Source organism: Epinephelus lanceolatus, chromosome 23 (genome assembly GCF_041903045.1).
Source record: "Epinephelus lanceolatus isolate andai-2023 chromosome 23, ASM4190304v1, whole genome shotgun sequence".
In the NCBI taxonomy this organism is placed as follows: Eukaryota; Metazoa; Chordata; class Actinopteri; order Perciformes; family Serranidae; genus Epinephelus; species Epinephelus lanceolatus.
In genome coordinates this window covers 34,969,323-34,989,403 of record NC_135756.1, presented here as the reverse complement: position 1 = coordinate 34,989,403, position 20,081 = coordinate 34,969,323, and the positions used below count along the sequence as shown (strand labels likewise).

Below are 20,081 nucleotides of genomic sequence, written 5' to 3'. Positions count from 1 at the left end.
GATTGTTATGTGCACCTTAAAAAGAGAGTCCCTAATTATTCAAAGTTAAGATTTTTCAACCGTTTTACACACATAAACAAGGCCAAAACCTAATAATAGACAAAAATACATTTAATTTCTATCCACAAAATCTCATCTCTAAATATATGCTATAGAGTAATATCTATGTAGTGATATAAACACACGTGATATATAATATGAATAATAAAGGAAAAACGTGTGTAGGTGTATTACATGATGACAAGGTGTACAACATGAATACAAAATTAACTTTTAGCATAAAGTACACTAATTGCCAATATGTAAACAGTTTCATGCTTGTATGAAAACGTAAGCCTATACACGTTTTTCTCTTATCATCCACTTCATTGCTTTAATCATTTATTCATGTTTAATTTAAAGCACATGCTAAAGTCATTCTATCGCGCTTCGGTTTCATGAAACAAAATGTGCAGGTCAAACAGTTCATTGCTAACAAGCTAAACTATTACCTACTACTTTAACCCATATTTGACGTGCCTTTCAGACTATCGTGGTAAAGACAGTCATATCATTTTAAACGTATCACTGTAAAACATGAAATTCGCTCTCTAATTCAAGTCAACAAAATAGTTTAAACAAATAATATGATTCACATTCAATACTCACACTCGGATCGTCGTCAGCCATATTCAATAGTTGTAATAGTATGTTGGCTTCCAATGAAATAGAGGGCGCTGTCGCGAAATACAAGGAGTCTAGAACTGCGGGTCCAGATCTGCAGGTCTGAATCTGCAGTCTCCAGGTCTGCAGACACACCCTCCTCGTTAGATCAGGTGAGAGCCAGGCGGTGCAGTCGGTGGAGAGCAACTGCAGCGCCTGGCTCTAAAAACTGTGGCCGCCTCGCTCTCGCGGTTTTATCGCCGTCCACTTTTGTAATAGGTCAGAGCAAGTTGGGATGAAGTCGGACACAAAACTAACCGGCATGCATTGTGCGCCGATCGCCGGTGATCGAATCTGCGCAGGCCTGGCTCATCTCGAACGAACCTAGTAGTAGGAAACTACCGACAAAGTGGGCAGAACGACTGCTTCCTGATACCATATTTTAAGTCATTATAGCATACCATAGTACATCATCAATCTGGCGTAGGAATATATACATACCTATATTGTTCCGTTTGGCTCATTTCCCCTCATTTAAGAACACTGCGTGGGCAGTACTCTTTTTCTTATGCCACCACTGCAACAAAATATAATCTGGAACACAATCCCACTTTTTTTCTGGATGCTGGCCTGGTTCCTCCAACAAAAACCCAGCGCCAAAATCAGATTCGCCCTCCCGAAGCACAGCACACTGCAAAACACACCGTGTTTCCCCATCCTTAACCGCTGTTTCCAGAACTTCTACATCACTTCCTTACATCCCAACTCACACTGCAGCCCTCCAACTCCACAATCATTTCAGTCCTTCAAAGCTGCGCAACAAGTTAGCCTACTACGCAAACCCCGTCTCTCTCTTTTCGCTCAATGTCATCTGAATTCCTTTAATCCTTTAACCTGAAATGGCATCACAGCAGTGTTGTGAGGTTGGGATGTGCTGGGACAAGTTGGATGTGCAGCTGGCCTGCAGAGCTGCTCTCTCTGCTCGGACTCATTAAGAAATATTTAGAAAGGGAGCAGAGGCTTGCCGATGGAGAAAAATAGCCTATTAGACCCTTAGAGGGAGGTTCAGCGCATCTGTAGTGACTTTACAAAAACTACAGCACACTTGATACTATTTTCCATCTCATATGAAGCCACTAAAACAAAGAGGAGATATTTAGCTTGTATTTCTTAAAGTTAACTGTGACGCTGCAATAGCGTCTTCTCATAAGGGGATAGCTGCATGACGTCAGCTTTAATAGCGTGTTTATATTGCTTTCGTGCGATACTAAGCAACAGGATTCCCACCTAAATTATTAACAACAACACTGCGCCTAAACTAGCATTCGGAAAACAGCGGAGTTTGGAAAGCCCAGGCAACTTACTTGAAGGTAAGGATGCATAGCGGTCTGTAGGACTTGTGGCTCGTATTGTCCGCCATCCTCTTGCCCCAGAAGTCGTTGTTGAAGATGTTTCTGAGGCTGGAGCCCGGTCGGACGTCCGGGTTGTTGATGATAGCCCAAACATCGTCGTGCACCAATTCCCCGCGGAGAGAGTTGCTGTAGCACAGGGCGCACAGGGCAGCCAACACGGCGTAGCGACCCGCTGCACACACCGCTTCGGGCCGGACGGTCAACCGCGGCTGCTGGCGTGCTTTCTTCTCCCGTCCCGGCGCTGTCATGTCGGGCCTGGCTTCTCCCGCGTCTCCGCTACGCTAAGGATGAAGCTGGGAGCATCGGATGATACGTCCATTACGCCTAGCAGGTAGTGGCTGTGTGTGCTGCAGAGTGCGGGGACGGTGTGTCTGTGTTGTGCTGCCTTCAGGTGTAGTCGGTGAACATCGGACTCGCGGCTGACCAGAGAGCGCTGGTGTCTAATGTTCTCCTGTCGTTTTTGTTCCTTTTGTATGGAATTAGGAAAATGGCTATGTATTCGTCTTTACTACATTTTATGTTATTTGGGCTATTATACCGGATTGTTAATTTGTTAACGTACATACTATTTATTATTGAACATAGCTAATGCCCTGTTTGGTCTTAAAATACAAAATTATATGTAGGCTACCTATAAGCTCATTTTTGACCATGCAGGTTTTACAAGAAAACATTTTAACTCAGTGTGTACTTGGCTTGCCTGCTTTCAATTGCATCTCATATCTCCATCAGCTGATGGAAGAGCCAGTGGAGTTCTTTGGGGGGAAAAAAGAAAAGCAGGGGTGCACAATAATATCGGAACGTATCACCCAATGTCAGCTTTAAAATGAAATATCACAATCGGCCAACATGCTGGTAATATGGTATGTCATCGGTATCGGCCAATATCGGCTTTAAAATGAATTATCAGAATCTGCCAACATGCTGATAATATCAGTATGTCATTGGTATCGCTGATATTGCCATTAGAATGAAGAATCGGCCAACATGCTTTTTGTTATTTTGCACAATGAATGGATATTACGTACACTGAAAAGTATTGTATTTCATGTCTCCATCTGCTGGTGGGCCATCACAATAAGAGTATGCATGCATAATGGAATAGTGGAATGTTAACTCCACTACAGAAGAGACTTGATGATCACTAAAAGTGGGGAAAAAAGTGAATATATGAATATTTGTATCGGTTATCGGTCAGATTAGTTGTTTCATATCGCCATATCAGATATCAGCAAATAAATTCCAATCTCATTTTCTTTCTTTGTGGTTAAAGCCTTGTGGCTGGTTACACTTAGTAAAACACAATGGTTGGCATAAAACATACTTACTAAGCATACTTAAAAATACTTTTATTCATAGGACAGTTAAGCTTGTGAGGCCTCATTGACTTGTACTTCCTTCAGTGGATGTCAACTGATATATGGGAAGCAAAGTGTTTGGTGATATCATTGACAGAAAAAACAACTTTATCACAAAATATGTCTACCCTCATACAGTAAGAATAAACAAATATTAGTTAAATAAAGATTATTTTAAAGAAGGACAATAAGCCCGGAGAGCTCCATTTTCTAATGTCTGTGTGGAGACACTTAGAAAAAAAACTTATGGAAACTCCCACTTGTGAACTGCACAAATTTAAATACACTGGTATTCAGTTTTAATGGAGAGGTGTAATTATTTTATGAAAGGCCTCTTGAAGTTTATGTGGGAATGATGAAAGAAAGGAAGGAGATGAATGTTTGTAGTAGGCTAATGTAAAAATTGGTGTTTTATGAATAATGGACGAAAGACAAGTTTGAGTCAGTGGTCCTGAATGCACGAGCTTATGTGGAGTACCAAAACGCCACATCAGCAGTGCAGACGCATGCGCAGCCGGATGTTGCCTCTTCGGACTCTCAGAAACATCAGCTGCAGAAAATCAATGACGCTCGGTGGAGAAAGCATGGATTTCTTTTAACATCGCTTTTAGTTAGGTTATTTATAAAGGCTTTTCTTTCACTCACACATACACAGTTTGAAGTTATAGTTAATGCAGTGTAGTATGGAGCATTTTTAAGGCCGAAACTAAATATATAAACACATAGATAATTATATAATTAAATGCTTAAATAAATAAATAAATAAAAGGGGTAAATACACAAATAAATAACTATGTAAGTTATTGCTTAATGGTCGCCATAGATAAATCACAAACAATGAGACATTAAATAGGTATGTAAATGTTACATTTATTTATTATTTATTAATTTATTTATTATACTAAGCTGGTTAAAGGAGGAGATAGAGGCCACTGATATCAAGACAAGGAAGCTTCTAACAATGCATGGAAAGTTTCATCCCAAGTCCAGCACCCTGCGACTCTACACAAAGTGGAAAGAGGGGGGCAGAGGACTGGTGAGCGTCAGGGCACTGTCCAGGATGAAACAACCAAGATCCAGGAATACATCAGGAAGATGGCCCCCAAAGATGAGCTGCAAAGTGAATACATCAGGCAGCATAAGCCAGAGAATGCAGAAGAGGAGGATGAACCATCATGGAAGGACAAGCCCCTGCACAGCATTTACCAATGACAGATTGAAGACGTAGCCGACATCGAGAAATCCTACCAGTGGCTGGAAAAGGCTGGACTGAAAGACAGCACAGAAGCACTAACCATGGCAGCACAAGAACAGGCACTTAGTTCAAGATCAATAGAAGCAGGGGTCTACCACACAAGACAGGACTCTAGGTACAGGCTGTGCAAAGATGCTCCTGAGACAGTTCAGCACATAACAGCAGGGTGTAAAATGCAGGCAGGAACAGCGTAAATGGAACGCCATAACCAAGTGGCTGACATAGTTTACAGCAACATCTGCACTGTGTATGGGCTAGAAGTTCCAAGGTCAGAATGAAAGACACGTCCTGAGGTGGTTGAGAATGACTGAGCTAAGATCTTGTGGGACTTCCAGATCCAGACTAATATACTGGTGATGGCTAACCAACTGGACATTGTGCTGATCGACAAACAGCAGAAGAGTGGTGATAAATGTAGCAATCCCAAGTGACAGCAACATCAGAAAGAAGGAACACGAAAAGCTCGAAAAATACCAAGTGCTGAATGAGAAGCTAGAAAAGATGTGGGGAGGAAAGGCAACAATGGTGCCAGTGGTAATCGGAGCACTCTGGGTTGTGACCCCCAAACTGGGAGAGTGGCTCCAGCAGATCCCAGATACAACATCTAACTCTGTTCAGAAGTGTGCAGTTCTGGGAACAGCTGAGATATTATATATATTTTTTTTCTGCTCTTGTCTGTGTCTTGTTCCAGTAGCCCATTTCTCATCAGGTTGCCCCAGTTCCCCAACGCCTAACGCTAACCTTGTTTTCCCCGTGTGACTCTTGTAAAGTCCCCTCTTGAAGCCTCGAGTTTGGCATTTTGGTTGTCACAATCTTTTTTTTCTAGAGTCAGAGGTAACCATATTTGGGCGAGAGGCTGAAGTTGTGGAGGAATGAGAGGTGAATCTGACTAAAGCCCGTTTTAGATAGGAATTGTGCAAACTTGCAGGAAAGCCCAATCAGTCTTTTTTCAGCATTGGCAGTATAAAAACAAAATTGGGGAGTGTGGCAAAATACCTACTTTTGTTTATACAGAATGTGCCTTTTTCGGGCCAATAGGGGGCATGAGCAAGTAACAAAATGTGTAGCGCAGCGTGTGACGTAAACAGTGATGTGGGAGGGAAGCTGCGGCTAGTCAGTCCTTCGGCAATTCTCTCGTAAGTCGGCCCGTTCTTCACCGTCCCTGTCATCTGACGGTTAATGGCCTCTTTGTTTGCGAGGGCAAGGAGGGTGCACAATTCCTTGTCTCCACAGTTGCTCATCTTTACGAGTGTCTGTCAGGTTTGCGTTCCCTCTTGCTACTAGCTGCTCGCTAATTCCTGCTATCAGCTGTTTCCTGTTTATCCACCGGCAGTTGCAGAAGGCCGCCTCGGTCTTTTCAAACTAAAAGGGTTCCGCCAATATGACTACCCTACGAGGCGGAACCTCGGATCAACCTGCCAATCCGGTTCTGTGTGTCTAAACGCTCACAGCTTGCCTGCAAAATGGCCCAACATTCTCGGAAAATCTGGCAGTGTAAAAGGGGCTTAAAAAGATGAAGACACTATCAGCAGACAGCCTGTCATTCAAAGTAGCCCACTCTTAAATATCTTAAATACACATAACTGAATAGAATATAAAAAGGTGAGTTATATATAAAAATTCACCGCCTGTACAGTTGTCATGAATGTTGAAATTAGCTATAGAAACCAAAACTGTTTTGTACCAGTGTGTAAACATGTTTATTTTCCCCGACATAAAAAGTTGTTTGGAAAAACGTCATTTGAACTCTGTTTGTTGCCTCATTGTAGCCTGTAGCTTTAACTGCCTTTCTGTACACTGCGGTGACGTGTGTACACTTGCGCGAGACGGTAAGACATGGGCACTGCCTTCATGTGTGTTCACGTGCTTTTGCTGGTCTCGCACGCAAGCGCACACACATGAGTGCAGTCCACAGAGAGTTAGAGCTGCAGGCTACAATGAGGCTAAAAACAGAGTTCAAATGACTTTGTTGTGCTGCTACCCACTCCCCCCTTGGATCTCCGAGTAGATAATGGCTGAATTTTCATTTTTGGGTGCACTAACCTTTTAAGTGTCCATTGCAATAGAAATGAGTCCACACAAAAGTACAATAAATAAAGAAATACATTCAAATAATCAACTTAAACATACTATGCTCATCACATTACCCCTTAGGTCTGATTAGAATAGAGTAATCACAATAGGATAAAAGATCCAATAAGTGTTTCATTCATTCACCCATTTTAAACTCTTAAACGTAGCCCACCACACTGCTGATCACTCATCAAAACCCATACACTACTGTAGTAGTAAACTGTTTCACTTACTGCTAAAGTGTTTCAAAGCTTACTCATTGTCGAAGATGACCGTGAAATCAAAGCATATTCAGATTGTTTATCGTTTGTAAACTCGGCAAAATGACTCAAAACCCCATGTGTATTCACTTATTTCACCAACCAAGATAGCTGTTATATCACAGGCTACTTTGTGACCTATGAATACCTTTAAAGCATTGTCAAATAAACATCTGAGTGCGGGAGCTTTTCAGGGGAAATTCCATAGGATAACATTAGGCTATCAGTAGCAAGCTAACTAGGGCTTGCTGCCACAGCTAGCTCACAAGATGGCCGTTAGCGTTAACTGCAGGCTACTGCATATTACCTCAGCTAGCCGTCTCGATCGCTGTTAACATCTATACTTATATTTACAGTTACCTATTTAAACAATAATTAAGATAGGTTTTAAAAGTATCAGCAATAAAAGGCCTAACATATAGAAAGGGTGGGCAGTATACCCAGTTACTGACCTGAAAATACAGACAAAACACACAGATGAGATGACACAGGTAACTGGAGTTGTCTTGTCCAGAGTTCATCTGAGGAACGAGCAGGGGGTCTATTCCGGATGTGACGTTCCACCTGTCCACCCAACATGACACCTGTCCACCCACCTGTCCACCCAACATGACACAAGACTGTTCTGTTGTTTCTATCAGGTCAATGCTGATAGTACAGGCATATAGGAAATTAATGTTAAAAAATAATTAAACCTTTGTGGTCACCACCACACTCTTTACCAATGGGTCAACTACCTTATTCAACCTATTACACCACAACCATGAGTTTCAAGGTAAGTATGTATGTGTGTGTTTGCGTGAGAGTGCTCAACAGCTCAATACGTCTAAGGTAAGTATGCAGGTAAATTTGTGTGTGTGTGTGTGTGTGTGTGTGTGTGTGTGTTAGTGCACTAATAGTGGTGCAGGATTGGTTGGGAGATAGGGTAGGTTGTGGTCAGTGTTGGGAACGTTACTTTAAAAAAGTAATTAGTTTTAGTCACTAGTTACTTTCCCCCAAAATTAACTGAGTTAGTAACTGAGTTACTGCACAATAAAAGTAACTAATTACCTGTAAAAGTAACTATAGCATTACTTTTTTTTTTAAAATACTCAAATATGTCAAATTGCTTGGACACCCTCCCTTAATGGAACTGTATGTAATGAAACTCAACACTGAATATGTTAAATGAATGAAATTGACACTTAATAGAATAAATCATTATTATAAAACATTGTACACTTATCTACACTACACTGCATTGTTGTGTGGGACAATGTAAGACACAGACAAATTCAGTTTGCAGTGGAACACCAGAACACAATAGATGGTTTAGAACTTGTGACGTTTATTGCACAGGCCACAACTGGCCAATACTTCTGGCTTGTACTTAAGTACTGGCTACACTTCTCAAGCAATGTACAAATAATAATAATAATAATAATGACAATAATATTCGCAAAATTTAAATGTGAAAAGTCTCACTGACTGACCATCACCTGTGTGTATGCGGAGAAGGAGAGGGGCGGAGGCGACACACTATCATGCGTTTAAATAACTTATTAGACGGATATATATAGAGAAAGGTGATGTTTAGAGAGCAAGCCCAAATAAGCAACTCCACTTTAGAAACAAGCCCAAAAAACTGCAACCCGCAACTACCAATATTTGTGAGCGGCTTTACAAAAAAACAAGCCCACACAGCAACCCTGTTTGTGTGCTTGTGAATACCCACCCTACTCTGCCTCTGATTGGTTAATGATGAAATTTTACTCTCCCTAAGCCAATCATCATCACTTATGCAGTTGTCTCTCCCTCCGTTCCCCCTCACCAGCCCTCACCAAAAAAAAAATTTAGAGCTCCACTGAGAAGGAGCTTGCTTGGGTGAAAGCCACTTCAGTGAACTCAAGTAGAGCCAAGTAACGGCGCGTTTTATTGTGAGTAACGGTAACGGCGTTTTAACAGGGGAGACAGTAACTTTTTTGATTACTCATTACTGAAAGAAATAGCGCCGTTAGTAACGCTGTTTATGTATAACGCCGTTATTCCCATCACTGGTTGTGGTAGAGAAAAGGGTATGGCAGCGGTGTGGGGAAGGCCATGGGAAACGTGGGGTATGTCAGAGGGTATATCTGTGCTTCCTCTGGTGGCATTGGCATTGGCCCATAGGCCCCTACGGTGTTGGGTTGGGAAGAGGGCTGGCCCATGGAGCTGTAGGTGAGCCTCTGGGTAGGCCTCCTTTCACGTGTCGATCTCCAAACCTCCAGTGGGCTGGGCTGTTCACTGCAGGCTTGCTGAGTGACTGTCTCTGGGGCTACCTGGTTGTCCTGCACAGCAACTTCCTCTTCCCATACTCCAGGGACAGGATCGACAGGTAGGTATTCCTCCTCTTGAGTCCTGGATTCAGTCTCCTCTCGGCTGTTTGCCGCAGGCAGGCCCTCTCTCCTTGGTATGACCTGTCAAGTCCATCTGTCCCCCCTTGCAGGTGTGACTGGTTGAGGGAGGCTGAGGGTCTGAGGGGGTGCTACAGGACTGTGATTCACTGGAAGCTCATAGACAGGCGGAGCTTGGTTGTTCTCATACTCTGTCCCTAATGGCATCTTCAACCAGGCGGCCATATATTAGGTAGAAGGGTGAAAATCCTGCCGCCTCGTGCCGGCTACAGTTGTAAGCATGGAGGACTTGTGGTAGATGTTCCCTCCATCTTTTCTTCTCTTTCTCCTCCAGGGCTCTGAGCATCTGCAATAGGGTGCGGTTAAATCTGTCTGCAGGGTTTCCCTGTGGATGGTACGGGGTTATCCTTGAGTGACCCACTCCACTCAGCTTTTGCAGGGTTCTGAAAAGGTCATTTTCAAATTCCCTTCCCTGGTCATGGTGGGGTTTCCAGGGGTAGCCGAACTGTGGAATGAAGTCATCAAAGAGCTTCTCTGCAGCTGTCTTCCCAGACTTTTTCTTGGTGGCAAAGGTTTGAGCAAACCTGGTGAAGTGGCCGACAACCAACAGGATATACTCAAAGCCTCCCTTACTTGACTCTAGATGGAGGTTGTCTACAGAGACAAGTTCCAAACGTGAGCTGGTGGTAATGCGCTCCATGGGTGCTCTGATGTGGGAGACATGACTTGACTGATGGCTGGATCATCTCACTGAGACTTCACATTTGTCATGGCTTATGGCTCTGGCGACTGTGAGTCTGGGATCTGTGACAGGTTAAGGGCAGCAACGTAGGCAACATCTTGTTGCTTCGCAGCTCTACTGCCCTCCCATGCTGCCAGAATGGTGTCTCTGGATAGCTCTTCCGTGCAGGAGTCGACGTAGCTGTCCATGTCCATTGGCAGCCTCGATAGTGGGTCTGCATCCACATTCACCTTTCTTGGCCGGTATCTCACCTCAAACCTGCTCACCCACCCACTGGTGACCGGCAGTGCTCATCACGTTAGTTAACGGATTGTTATCCGTAGACACAGTGAAGAGGGGAGCGTAGAAGATGTAGTCTCTGAACTTTTCGCTTATGGCCCACTTTAACGCCAGAAATTGAAGTTTGTCTGAGTGGAGGTGGTAGTTGCACACAGCAGGTGTCAGTGTTCTGACAGTGTTCCACTTTTTATATACTACATTTCTATTATTGGTTGGTTTAAGCTTATTCCTCAACTGGATGACGGATTATAATTTTTCCGATTTGTGATTTGACGAAATTTGTGAAGAGAAGTATACCTGACAGCGTGGGGAAATCTGATCAGCTGGCGGTCTGACATCTAGGCCGAACCGATCTGCCAGAACATCTCTCTAAACCGATATCATCTTCAATTCAACAACTAATAAAGAAGATTGACTTACCAGATTGATTCACCAGCAGCGGGCCCGTTTCAGGCCCTTGGTGGTAAGTCTCTCTACCTGTCCACTTCTGAAATCTGCCTTCTCACCGCTGCGGGCTCCACTTGGAGCCCTGGCGTGTAAGTTTTTCAAGCTACCTGTTGGTCCATATTTAATCAGCCAGATCAGAATAGCTGGATTTCTCTTCCCTCCACGTTTGCTGGCGCTTCATTTTTTAATCTGTTTCAGCTCCACCGATGGCTCCCGCTGCAGAGTTCGCGAAATTAAAAACTGAGCTCCAGTCCATAGAGCGCCTTATTGATGAGCTCCTACAGCGGCAGTCTGTGCTGTGCTCCCGGCTGTCTTCGCTGGAACCTGGGGATACTCAGCTGTCCCAGATGTCTAACGCAGCAGCGGCTTCTGCTCCTTTTCCGAGAGGGGTCTAACTGCAGACCTCCAGCGTGAAGCCGCTTCCGGTGCAGGCTCCAGTCTCAAGCCTACCTCCAGTGTGAGGCCCGGAAATAACAAACTTTTTTTTTGTGAAACACGTGTACGACCTACAGTTGTGACGGTAAGTCCAAAAAATGACGATGCACAAGTTATGTTTGCAGTTGAACTAGCCGCCCTCTGCACCCAAACTACCGAATACATTACATACCAGTATGTTGGTGAGCTGTGTTAAGTAAGGGATAATGTTGAGTGAGGAGGTTGTTGTGGAGAAATAAACCCTGACAGGATGAATGGAAACCCGACGCAAAGGGGTTTATTTCTTACGAGTGAAATAATTTATTTGAGACATAGCCTAACGTTGATCAAAATACGACTTTTATCGATGTATAGGCTAAATTGCATCATTTAGCGTATCTGCAAGTCCGGTCACTTCTCCGCTGTTTTGCTGACCCTCCTCCTGGTCGTGTGCATTACATCTAACGAAGCCGTTGATAAATCAAACAGTGGGTCGATTGGTTATCATATAGGTGTTACAATGTTTGTATTTGTGTAGTGTTATCTGTCATAAACGAGGGATTACGTTTTACGAGGCGCGTTTGTGCCGCGGTGTTACTGAGACGACACTTATTACTCTCTCCAAAGTTACGTCACATAGTTACAGTATCTAACATCATAATTAGTCCGAAGCTGTTTAATAATTCACGTCACATGGTCTACACTTTTACCAACTGAAATAAAAATATACATTGAACTTAACATTACTTTTTTTGTGTTATGTAGATGCACCACTCTATTTTTTCCCCAAGTGAGGGGTATGAAGTGGAACGCTGCACAGTTTGTTGTAAGCTGTTTCACTGCCCCCTTTGCCCCAAATACAAGCCCAGCCAAAAAGGAAGGATTCAGAAGTACCTGGATGTCCATGTAAAAAATGCCATTACATTCAAAGGTATGTGTATGTGTCTGTGTCTTCATGTGCTCTTGTGTCTTGTTAGTTATTGGCTAATTTAACCTTTTTGTTGACTTCCTCCCAGATAAAAAGATCTGCAAATGCAGTTTAAACTGCAGGAATGCTGGACATTTTCATTGCCCCATTTGTCACAAAACCATCATCAGAAGATCAGACTTGGAGAAACACCTGCAGACTTGCCAAGTTTCCACAAAACAAATGCCCAGCTCAGCTCCTGCCCCCATACAATCAGAGTCGGACACATCTGCTGCACCCGCTCCCTTCCTTTATCCACCATCCGCCCTTCCACATGTCTCACCCATTTCTGAATCCACTGTTCCTCCTCCCAAACAAGATGTTCCCTCTGCACAACCTGCCACCTCCTCCTCTGCCCAGCACACTAAAAGATGTCATAGGAAGGCAAAATGTCCCCATTGCAACCTAATCTGCCTTAAAAAGAACTTAAACAAACACATTCAGAGGAAACACATAAAGAAAAGCAGTGACAGTGTCTTGAAGAGTGTCTGTGTGGACGCAACAAATGGCATATCTGCTGTCCAAAAAACAACACGTGGATTTTCTGTGCCTATTCATGTGCAAAAGAAAACCTGGGGACACCTGCATAAGGTGCAGTGTGAACTTGAAGACTGCAGGCAGTATCACCAAATGGCACTAAGGAGTGGTTTAACTTTTAGCCAGTGTGAGCACATCCGCTCACTGGAACATTGCAGGGAAATAGCTACAGAGGAATGGCTGAAAGAAGAGACACTGGAGGAAATGGTGAAGTTCAAATTCTTTGGTGAGGCAAAAAAGACAACCTGCACAAAAAGGCAAAAACATGCACAGAAGGCTCATGTCCCTCTCTGTGTAGAAGTTGCATTTCAAAAGAATCCCACAGAATTCTGTTTTTCCATACACGAGCCAGCTTTACACCATTACAGTCGGCTTGGGAGGGTGATGGTGACATACAACTCCACAGCTCACACCTGGCATTGTCCTTGTGCCAAACCGAGAATATCTTGTGTCCACAAAAACATTGGCAAGTGGCATCTATTTCAAAAAAACCCAGACATATTCAGAACTGAGACTGCAGCAAGTACACCTCTGCTGCAGCAACATAGTGTCTATCCACCATCTGCAGAAATCTTGGAGCAACTTGTTCAGTACATCTACAAACATAAACAGCTTCCAGCCACCTTACCAGATGACCTTGTTAAACCCAAACCACCTGCAAGTTACATCACAGAGTTGCATCCATCAGAGACTACTTGCACCATCTGTCCAGGGTCAGTGGATCTTGAAAAATCAACTCTAATCTCCAGAAATGCACGGATAATCACCATCAATGGTGTAATTGAACGTACGTTTTTAAAATCTCTGCTCATATTATGAAAAATTTCTATTTCTGATTGTAACATTGTTAATTACTCAAAATCTTGTAACATCACAAGTTTTCACAAAATATAAAAGTGGGTGGAAATGTGTTTCCTGGTTTTTTTTTGTGTTTTTTTTAAACAGATGTATCAACCTATTTCCGGCGATGCCCACAGTGCCACATGATTTACCGTTACCAGGAATGGATGGACAGTCTTCACAATTTTGATGACCATGTCATATTGAACCTGGAACTGTGTTTATATCTGAGGCTGAATTTACAGGTTAGTAAAATGGAACTTTCATGATAATGTTTCTTGGAACATGTTTATTCCTCTGAAATAACCATGACTGTAATTTTTAAAAATTTGTTTTTCTCTTGAAGAACAATGTTTCAGTGTCCAAAGTAACTGAGTCACTGGAAGGCCTGAGGAAAGTAAAATTTCCATCCAAAAATACTATCCTCCATGCATACCTCCACTTTGAGGCATTGACAAACCACGACTATTCCTATTCCTGTGTTTGCTGTGGCTACCATCCTCCAGTGGTTGTGATGGACCTGCATAAGAAAGGAGTGTTTAACTTCCCTGGTAAGTCACAAAGTCGTGCGTGTGTGCGTGCGTTTGTGTGTGTATTACAGAGACAGTAAATTACAGCTATTTCTTTCAGTGAGTGACATAGAAGAGGTCTCAGAGAACTTCGCTGGGGAGGTCAACATTGAGGAGTTCTGGGATTCTGTCCAGCTGGAGATGATTTCTCGTGCCTTTTTCCCAAGTATTTACATACATAAATTCTCTCTTAGTTATTACCTTTATGTAATGGATCATTGAACTGTAACATACTATTAATTACATGTTTGGTGCCTTTTCCTAGGCCATGCAAAGAACAGCTTTGCTGTGCATTCTAGTTTTGAGCACTGGGCCCCATGGATTGGGAAGAATACATGCAAATCTGACACTGTGTTAAACACAGAATTTGAAAAAGTTTCCTCTTCAAAGTCCTCATCTGAAGCTGAGCTGAGCATGGTTTCAGAGGACCGTCTCATGGATGAGCTCATGAAGCAGAAGGTACATATACTGTTATTAAATTTGGGTTGCAGCGTGTAATAATATTTGACTTGATTTCACATTTTCTTTATTTCAAAAGGTTTCAACAGTGCGCAAGCTGTGTAAGGCCTGCAGTTTGGACTCAAAGGGATCAAGGAACGACCTTATCAACAGACTAAGAGACGAGATGAAAACCAGACATACATACGACAAAATATTTCAGAAAATCTGGGGAGCTTCAGGTATGGGTCACACATTGTTCTTAAAAACAGTCTGAGATGTGTTATTAACATTAACTAAATAGACTTTCAACTTTCTTTTATAGGGGGCTGGAGTGTGATTCTCTGCCCTCATGGTGTTGTATACAGTGTAAAGTTTAACCTGAGAGCAGAATCGCCAAGAGATTTTGCTGATCTTCTTCTGTCCTGGAAGCACCTGCCAAATGTTTCTGTTTATGATTTTGCTCGTGGTTTGGCAACTCACGTCAACCTCCGTGTCCCAACCACACTACCTATCAAGCCACATGAAGGGAGACTGGCTGAAACAACCGAAGACAATGTCACAGCAGCTCAGCAGGGAAAACTCAGAATTCCTCTTCCATGGTTGACTGAAAAGCTACAAAAACCAGATGAAGATGGGCATCCTTGCACTGGGTCTTCAGACCATTATGTCCTTTACGACAAATTTCATGAGGCCAACACCAAAGATCCAAAGGAGGTTTTAAGGAGGATCAAACTGGTCCCAGAACTTCAGGGTTCCCTGAATAGCCAGGTGGCTGAGCAGTTGTTTTCAACTCTGCAGAAAAACAATTACTTCCTCAATAACATGGCACCATCAACACACATTTTTACAATGAGAAACCTGGTGCATCATCAAAACATCAAAACAAATGAAAAGATTCTGAAAAAGCTGCTCAAGAGAGGAGGTGATTCACAGTCTCTGCATGACATCGCTCTAAATGAAGTTGGACAAGCAGTATTAGGTAATTATGAAATTAGGGATTTTTATGTTTATACCTGAAATGTGAAATATAATGCTTGTACTGAACACTGTGTTTTTTCTAAAGCCTTGGGAATCCTACCATCAGAAAACTCTGCACAGCATCAACATCTGCCCTCACCAGTTGGAGCCCCTTTGCAGCAACAAGGGCTTCACGCTGACACACACAAAGGTGGGTAGCAGGTTTTCAAATCAGCATGAATTTATTTTGCCTTTTTTTTAAAACTTGAATTCTCCTGGATAGATGGTGACACATGTGGACCACACTGTGAAAACATCACAAAATGTGAGAACATACAACCATGCCGGGCGTCATGGACATTACACACACATTCCTGCCAACAGCAACTGGTATGTATTTAAAAAGCAGAAGAAAATTATATTACATTTTAGAGAAAGGTTTGTGATTCTTATTTTGAAACCCTGCCACCTGTGAAATTGCTGGGCTAGATGTTATGCTGGTTATGAAATTTATAATAAAGGTGCAATCTTTTTTTTATTTTTATTTTACAATAATTAGCTTGACTATGTCCTGGATACTGAAAGGCCAGTGACACAACTAATTGTGAAGACAAAAAAGAGTTGCCTAACGCATGGTGACTTCTGGACTCTCGGCTTGGATCGGGAGATGGAATCAACCGTGAGTTAATAATAAATGGATCTTATATGTGAACCAATTATGTATGTCATTAACGCTGCCAAGTTATTTTTTTGTTTGTTTGTTTTTTTGCAGATAGGAAATGCGTGTTTTGAGCTTATAGAAAGAATTGCTCAATCAAAGGTATAAAGTCTAATCTCAGAATATGTTTGTATCCATTTTAAATACTGTTTTACATGCCTAGGTTTACATTTGCAATATATTCTGCAGGGGAAGTGCATTACAGTGGCTGATTTGTATGTTGTACCAACATGGCGACAGCCAACGGCAGCTGACCTACTCTCAAGTTTACCTGTAAGTATACCTATTGGATTCAATTAAGAATATATTTTTATGTTGTTTTTTTTTTATCTTTTAAATGTTTCTTTGTTATAAGGGAGACATTCACATAAGGGACTCCATTGTTATCCCTGTGTGGAGATTTGGACATTTCTTGTTTTCTATAAGTACAGTTGCATTTTTTCTTTATCGCTGTCTGCCTATCACTTTTACAACTGACCCACACACTCACTTTCCTCTGGTGGAGGCAGCTATGCATGCAGCCATTGTACCTCCTGAATCATTGCTGCCCAAATCATTTCTTGTCCTCACATCTTTTTTACATTCACTAAGCACATACTAAATAAAACAAAAACATCTAAAAACAAAGGTGTGTTTCATTAGTGCTGTGCTGTTGTGTTTCTGTTGTCTGTTTTGTATTAACCTCTCCCCCTACGATGAAATGGCATCTCATTAACCACAATAGGTTTTGAAGCCAGCACAGAGAGAGATTCTCTTTCTGGATTCCAAATGTGCACATGCACAATTTGGATTTGGTGATCAGGAAATGAGAGCACTGCTGAGGTCACTAACAAAAACGTATATTTTTGTTCTGAATGGTGTTCATGTTCCTATGCTGTTCGGAAAAGGTTTGTTTTGGGGCTGAGCAGTATGGACAAGTGGTCAAAACTAGGGATGCAACGATATAGTTTTCCCACAGTTCGGTATGCATCACAGTTTTTGGGCCACGGTAAGGGTACGGTTTTGCTGTCTTAATATAAAACTACTCACACTAGCAAAGGCAATATTGCATGTAAAAATAATTAAAAGCACAGATACAGTCAAACCACAAACCTTACTATAAAAATTTAACACTTATCTTAATTGCCTTCCATAAAAAAACATATGCAGTATCCAATCAAGTTAAACTGCAAACATTATTGTAGTATTGTATCATACTGTATTGTTTTGTATAATTTGCCTTTGTGTATTGAACCTAACAGGGCGCATTGAATGGTTGGATAAAATATTAAATATTGTTGCATCCCTAGTCAGAACCCACCATTACAGCATTCAAAACCCCACAAGATGTGAATATTGATATATTGCCCAGCTCTACATTGTTTTCTCATTGGATCATGTTCTGATCTGTGAAATAGTCTTTTTATGGTATCACCTAAATATAATTGCAATTTTGCACATCAGGTACTTCTTTGAAATCATACAGTCTTATATAATAACATTACATTAATAATATATCTCATAAAATAGTACCATAAAAAGCCTCCTGCATGTGTGTGACTGCATGTAAAGGTTTGTTCCTGACCTAAATTACTTGCATGCTGTGTGCTTTACATGTAAGATAACCATGATCTTGACAACTATGTTATGTTATGTTAATGTCTTTTCACTTTTAGAAACCTTTCCCAGTCAATATTTCCTGGACTGTGGCACGAGACCACTGGTTTGGAAATACAGGTAACAGTATATACCACATGTAATCTACATTTAACAGCATTTAAAATCATCGACTGACTTCTTTTCTGTTATCATAGGGTTTTCCCAGACAGCCGTATGGAAATGACTGTGGTATCTTCATGTTGATGGTACGAGATGTTAGTGGTCTTATTTATTTCTATGTGCTTAAAAGACATCAATATGAAGTTATTGTTTTTTTTCCATAGTATGCCCTTTACTCCATTGTGGATGCCCCTTATGATTTCACAGTGGTAAGTTGACTTGCATATTCAAAGTAAACTGTAAACATCTACTCTGGCCAACTGTGATAATTTCTTTTCAGGTGGACATGCCAGCTTTGCAAAAGTGGTGGTGTGTTATGCTAATGGAAAATTTTGAGCTTGGAAGGTGAGAGCACAAACATTTGACATCTGATTGACTGTGTTGGAAATATTAACACCCCATTTATGGCCATCTTTGTTTTTCTTTTTATTTGAGCCATGGCAAAATGTTTGCCCACTGGACAGACATTTCAAGGGCTGTGCTGCAAGATGAGGTGCCACCAGTGTTTCATTTGAAGAAGCGGAAAATGGATGACATCACTGAGGTCACACACACACACACACACACACACACACACACACACACACACCTTTTTAGACAGAGGAGCAGCCACAACCTGTTGCAAAGCCTCAGCAATCTTGTGTTGAAAAAGATGTCGAGATGCCAGTGGAAGTGGTATGCATGATTCCCTGTTTCATACTGAGGTTATTCTTAACAAAAGCTCTATTTGAAGTCTCATTTTGCTACTTTATATGCACTGTTATTTTCATGAGAATAATAGAGTTTATGGCAGTGTTTGTACAGCAGTTTTGCTATAGCAAGACTACCTTTTTTTTCTCTGTCTTTTTCATAGGACGAAGTGGGGGCCAGGATGGTTCATCAGTGCAAAAAGGCAGCAGAGTGGGTTGAAACTAACTGACACTTGTTTTCAGCCAAGGTGGAGTTTCCCTGTGTCCTCACTATGGGAGAGGAAGAACTGGCAGAGGTTGTGAGGCAGTACAGAAGGCTTTGGGATGAAAACGAACGTTGCCATCTCGATGACCAGGAGACAGAAGAAATCCTGGACCATTTCAAATTCAAATTCCACAAAAATGAAAGACGTGGATCTTTTGTGAAGAAGTCAATGACAAGAGAGGATACATGTCCTACACTGAATGTGAAATGTAGGATAATAAGGATGGGCAATATATCAATATTGTACGATGTTCAATAAAAGGCTGAATAGAACAGAGTGAAAAGGTGTACTTTTATCTGTTTTCCTAATTGTTTTTAGGCCTGCCATAATAATTTACTTTAATTATACCATGAAGATCACAGGTGAGTTAGTGCATTTCAAGAAAATGACTACAGTTTTATATTCCTCTCCTCCCTAAATGCTGACATTTTTATATTTAAGCATAGGTGAAAATCTGATTGGCCTCAATCTTCCTAGGATCTTATGGTGTAAAGTATATCATTGAAGACCTGAGTGGAATCATTTAATTCAATAGAATTAAAAAAAATAAGGCATTTACCTTAAATAAATGTTATACATGAGCTGTTAAGGCTCTGAACAAATGTACATAGTGTTAGCATGTTGATTGATGTTTTCATGTAACTACTTCTCTTCAGAGGGACTCCAGGTTGACTGAACACGTCTTAGGTTAATGGTTAGGTTTTTCTTAGGTTAAAAGTTTATAACTAGATGCAGCAGGTTAAAGGTCATTTTGGAATTTCCACAAATAAAGTATAGACAACATCAAAAGTGTTCTACATTTAAGAAACTAATGGTTTTCACGTTACAATGTTGATTAATTAAATATAAATCCACGACGAAGTTGCCTCTTTCAAAATCGATAACGTGATTTTATTTCGAAGTTTCTTTTATTTTAAAGTTTCTTGTGCGCACTTCCTGTCCCAACCAGCCTCACACTGGAGGTAGGCTTGAGACGGGAGCCTGCGCCGGAAGCGGCTTCACGCTGGAGGTCTGCAGTTCGATCGTATTGCCTTTTCCTGGCTCAGTTTCCACTTCATCTGTAGCCTGCCCGGAGCCTGCGGTCA

At 41.7% G+C, this 20,081-nt stretch overlaps 2 protein-coding genes and 1 pseudogene across 8 annotated transcripts in view; 2 read left to right on the top strand and 1 right to left on the bottom strand.

Moving 5' to 3' along the window:
• tmtc1 (transmembrane O-mannosyltransferase targeting cadherins 1) overlaps positions 1–2,403 on the bottom strand; it is a 340,296-nt gene extending 337,893 nt beyond the window's left edge. For 2 of the 3 annotated variants that reach the window (XM_033651702.2, XM_078165290.1), the window contains exon 1: positions 2,007–2,403. In XM_033651702.2, the coding sequence (XP_033507593.1) occupies positions 2,007–2,302 (296 nt within the window). In that variant the 5' untranslated portion in view covers positions 2,303–2,403. The remainder of the gene's footprint in view (positions 1–2,006) is intronic. The other variant, XM_078165291.1, reaches the window with a different exon arrangement.
• Positions 1,808–19,266, top strand: LOC117246427 (uncharacterized). 4 transcript variants are annotated; one of them, XM_078165287.1, is made up of 19 exons: positions 1,808–2,012; positions 12,020–12,185; positions 12,271–13,545; positions 13,704–13,843; positions 13,945–14,149; positions 14,229–14,333; positions 14,433–14,626; positions 14,706–14,847; positions 14,931–15,587; positions 15,672–15,776; positions 15,849–15,955; positions 16,125–16,244; positions 16,338–16,385; positions 16,473–16,556; positions 17,939–17,999; positions 18,077–18,127; positions 18,206–18,250; positions 18,322–18,386; positions 18,477–19,266. In XM_078165287.1, exons 2-16 carry the CDS (start codon positions 12,020–12,022, stop codon positions 18,103–18,105), a joined length of 3,438 nt encoding a protein of 1,145 aa, XP_078021413.1. In that variant the 5' UTR covers positions 1,808–2,012; the 3' UTR covers positions 18,106–18,127; positions 18,206–18,250; positions 18,322–18,386; positions 18,477–19,266. The 4 variants fall into 4 exon arrangements, with proteins under 4 accessions (XP_078021413.1, XP_078021414.1, XP_078021412.1 ...); XM_078165288.1 differs by lacking the exon at positions 1,808–2,012 and adding an exon at positions 2,233–2,385; XM_078165286.1 differs by lacking the exon at positions 1,808–2,012 and having other exon boundaries at positions 11,742–12,185; positions 18,477–18,585; positions 18,895–19,266.
• On the top strand, positions 2,419–5,528 carry LOC144461772 (uncharacterized; annotated as a pseudogene). Its single transcript, XR_013490404.1, has one exon. The product of XR_013490404.1 is annotated as an uncharacterized LOC144461772 (transcript).
• Positions 19,267–20,081: the final 815 nt, after the last annotated feature.